General features: G+C 39.2%; 1 protein-coding gene across 2 annotated transcripts in view; it reads left to right on the top strand.

Moving 5' to 3' along the window:
- Nucleotides 1-2,500, top strand: part of LOC143033833 (major facilitator superfamily domain-containing protein 4A-like) — a 366,188-nt gene that overhangs the window by 335,368 nt on the left and 28,320 nt on the right. For both annotated transcript variants that reach the window (XR_012967192.1, XM_076199372.1), the window contains exon 9: nt 926-996. Coding sequence is in view for 1 of the 2 variants with exons in the window: in XM_076199372.1 (XP_076055487.1) it covers nt 926-996 (71 nt within the window). In the remaining variant the exon portion in view is untranslated. The remainder of the gene's footprint in view (nt 1-925; nt 997-2,500) is intronic.

The following is a 2,500-nucleotide window of genomic DNA, read 5'->3' as shown; positions in this document are numbered from 1 at the left end:
ATTCTCCATTCACCCCTGTCTTCTGTCCTCTCCCGTCCTTCCTCAACAGACATTCCCCTCTTCTCCAAAGCCCCCTTCACCCCATCCATCAATAATAATAATAATAATAATAATAATAATAATAATAATAATAATAATAATAATAATAATAATAATAATAATAATAATAATAATAATAATAATAATAATAATAATAATAATAATAATAATAATAATAATAATAATAATAATAATAATAATAATAATAATAATAATAATAATAATAATAATAATAATAATAATAATAATAATAATAATAATAATAATAATAATAATAATAATAATAATAATAATAATAGTGATAATAATTAATAGTAAAGACGACTTCCAACCTTCTTATATTCTTAACGAAGACAACGAGGGTGGAGGGTCGCTATGTAAATGAAGCAGTGGGGGTAAACCAGCTTCGTTTGTCGAGTCCTGCCCTGCTGTGTCTGGCCGCGTTGATTCTGACCCAGGCAGTGGGCGGGAGGCAGGGAAGGCCCTTTATCCACGAGGAGCTAAGAAAAAATTAAAATGGGAGGGGTATGGGGGGTGGAGTGCGTGCCTTGGCTGGCTACCCCTCTTATAAGGTGGAAGAAGGAACTTCCTCCGGGTCTTCAGATAGCGGTATTTAAGTTGTCCACTTGACCCTTATTATGTACAAATCAAGTAACTGTTTGTTGTGTGAAATTATGTAATCACTGTAAAACCTTGTTTTTCATCGCCTTTCAGAAACAAGGTCTACACTCAAGAAATTTGAGTGTTTTTTAAATGTATTTTTTAAATGATAATAGATTTTGCAATACATTTGTGTTCCACTCAGCGTATATTAAAGAGAATGTGCGAGTATTCATTTATAGATAAATGTATGCACCCTTGTAATTATCGAATTACTTGTTTGCAGCATACATCACCAGCATTCTGGTTGTCTGTGCTGCCGCAGGCGAGATGCTCATGCCCGTCATCATCGGACACGTGAGTCGCATCCCTACTCTTCCTCTTCCTCCTCCTCCTCCTCTTCCCCCTCCTCCTTTTCCTCTTCCTCTTCCTTCTCCTCCTCTTCCTTCTCTTTCTTCTCCTCCTCCTCCTTTTCCTCTCCCTCTTTCTCCTTTTCCTCCTCCACTTCCTCAACCTCGTTTTCTTTCTCCCCCTCCTCTTCCTCCTCCTCCTCCTCTTCCTCTTCCATCTCCTCCTCCTCCTTCTCCTCTTCCATCTTCTCCTCCTCCTCCTTTTCCTCCCCCTTTTTCTCCTCATCCTCCTTTTTCTCCTCCACTTTCTCCTCCTCCTTGTTCCTCCTTTTCCTCCTCTCCCTCCTCCTTTTCTTCCCCCTCTTTTTCCTCCTCTTTCTTTTCCTCCTCTTCTTCCTCCTCCTCATCGTCTTTCTTCTCCCCCTCCTCTTCCTTCTCCTCCTCCTCCTTTTTCCTTTCCCTCCGCCTCCTCTTTTTCCTTTCCTTCCTCTTCCTCCTCTTCCTCATTCTCTTCCTCCTACTTTTCCTCCTCTTCTTCCTCTTTCCTCCTCCTCCTCCTCTTCCTCTTCCTCCTTTTCCTCCTCCTCTTATTCCTCTTCCTCCTCCCCCCTTCCTCCTCCTCCTCCTCTTCCTCCTCCTCCTTTTCCTCTTCCTCCTCCTACGATGCCTCCTCCTTACTTCCTTCGCTTTCTTCTCCCGTTGTCGCCACCACTGTTGTTGTTGTTGTTTTTTCCTCTTCTTCCTCTTTTCCTTTTCTTTTTCTTCATCTTCTTCTTCCACTCATTCTTCTTTGCCCTTTTCTTCTTCTCGTTTGTTATCTTCTTCTTCTTCTTCTTCTTCCCCTTCTTCCCCTTCTTCTTCTTGTACGTCTTTCTCTTTCTTTCCCGTCTTCTACTTCTTTTTCTCTTTCTTCTCATTCTTCTTATTCTTCATATTCCTCTCTTTTCTTGTTCTTCTTCATCATTTTCTTCTTCATTCCCTTCTTCCACTGCTTCTTTTTTCTTGTTCTTTTTCCTTTTGTTTTCTATGGTCTTTATCCTTTTCCTCTTCTTCTTTTCCTCCTTATTTACATCTTCCTCTTTTTCTTCATCTTCTATTTATCATTCTTCTCTTTAATTATATTTGCTTCTCGTTGTGTGTAGATACATAAGGTCTACTTTTGCACAAATATCTCTGTACAAATGTGTGTCATTCTATTTTGTTTACTTTGTCCTTACACACAAGCGTAGAAATAAACATAAAGATTAATGAAATATATGTCATTTACCTTTGTCCTGGTACATGAACAAATATTCAACTTTATTTTCTTTTTCTTTTGATATTTGCTTAACTAAATTAGTGTTACTATTATTATTTTTGTCTTTTTTGCAAATGCTGCCTGGGTATTCGTTACCAAATGCGTCCTGGACCTGTGTTGCAACTTGTCTCCTTCCTAACGATCGGCCAACTGTTGGCCAATCATCGTATGACCGTCACGCGATCATTGTATCGGGCTTTCCGTGTCCTGTGCA

This window comes from Oratosquilla oratoria, chromosome 16 (assembly GCF_046742065.1).
Source record: "Oratosquilla oratoria isolate Oo_2021 chromosome 16, ASM4674206v1, whole genome shotgun sequence".
Lineage (NCBI taxonomy): Eukaryota > Metazoa > Arthropoda > Malacostraca > Stomatopoda > Squillidae > Oratosquilla > Oratosquilla oratoria.
Note: the sequence above shows the minus strand (reverse complement) of the source record. Positions and strands in the feature narration are given on the sequence as shown.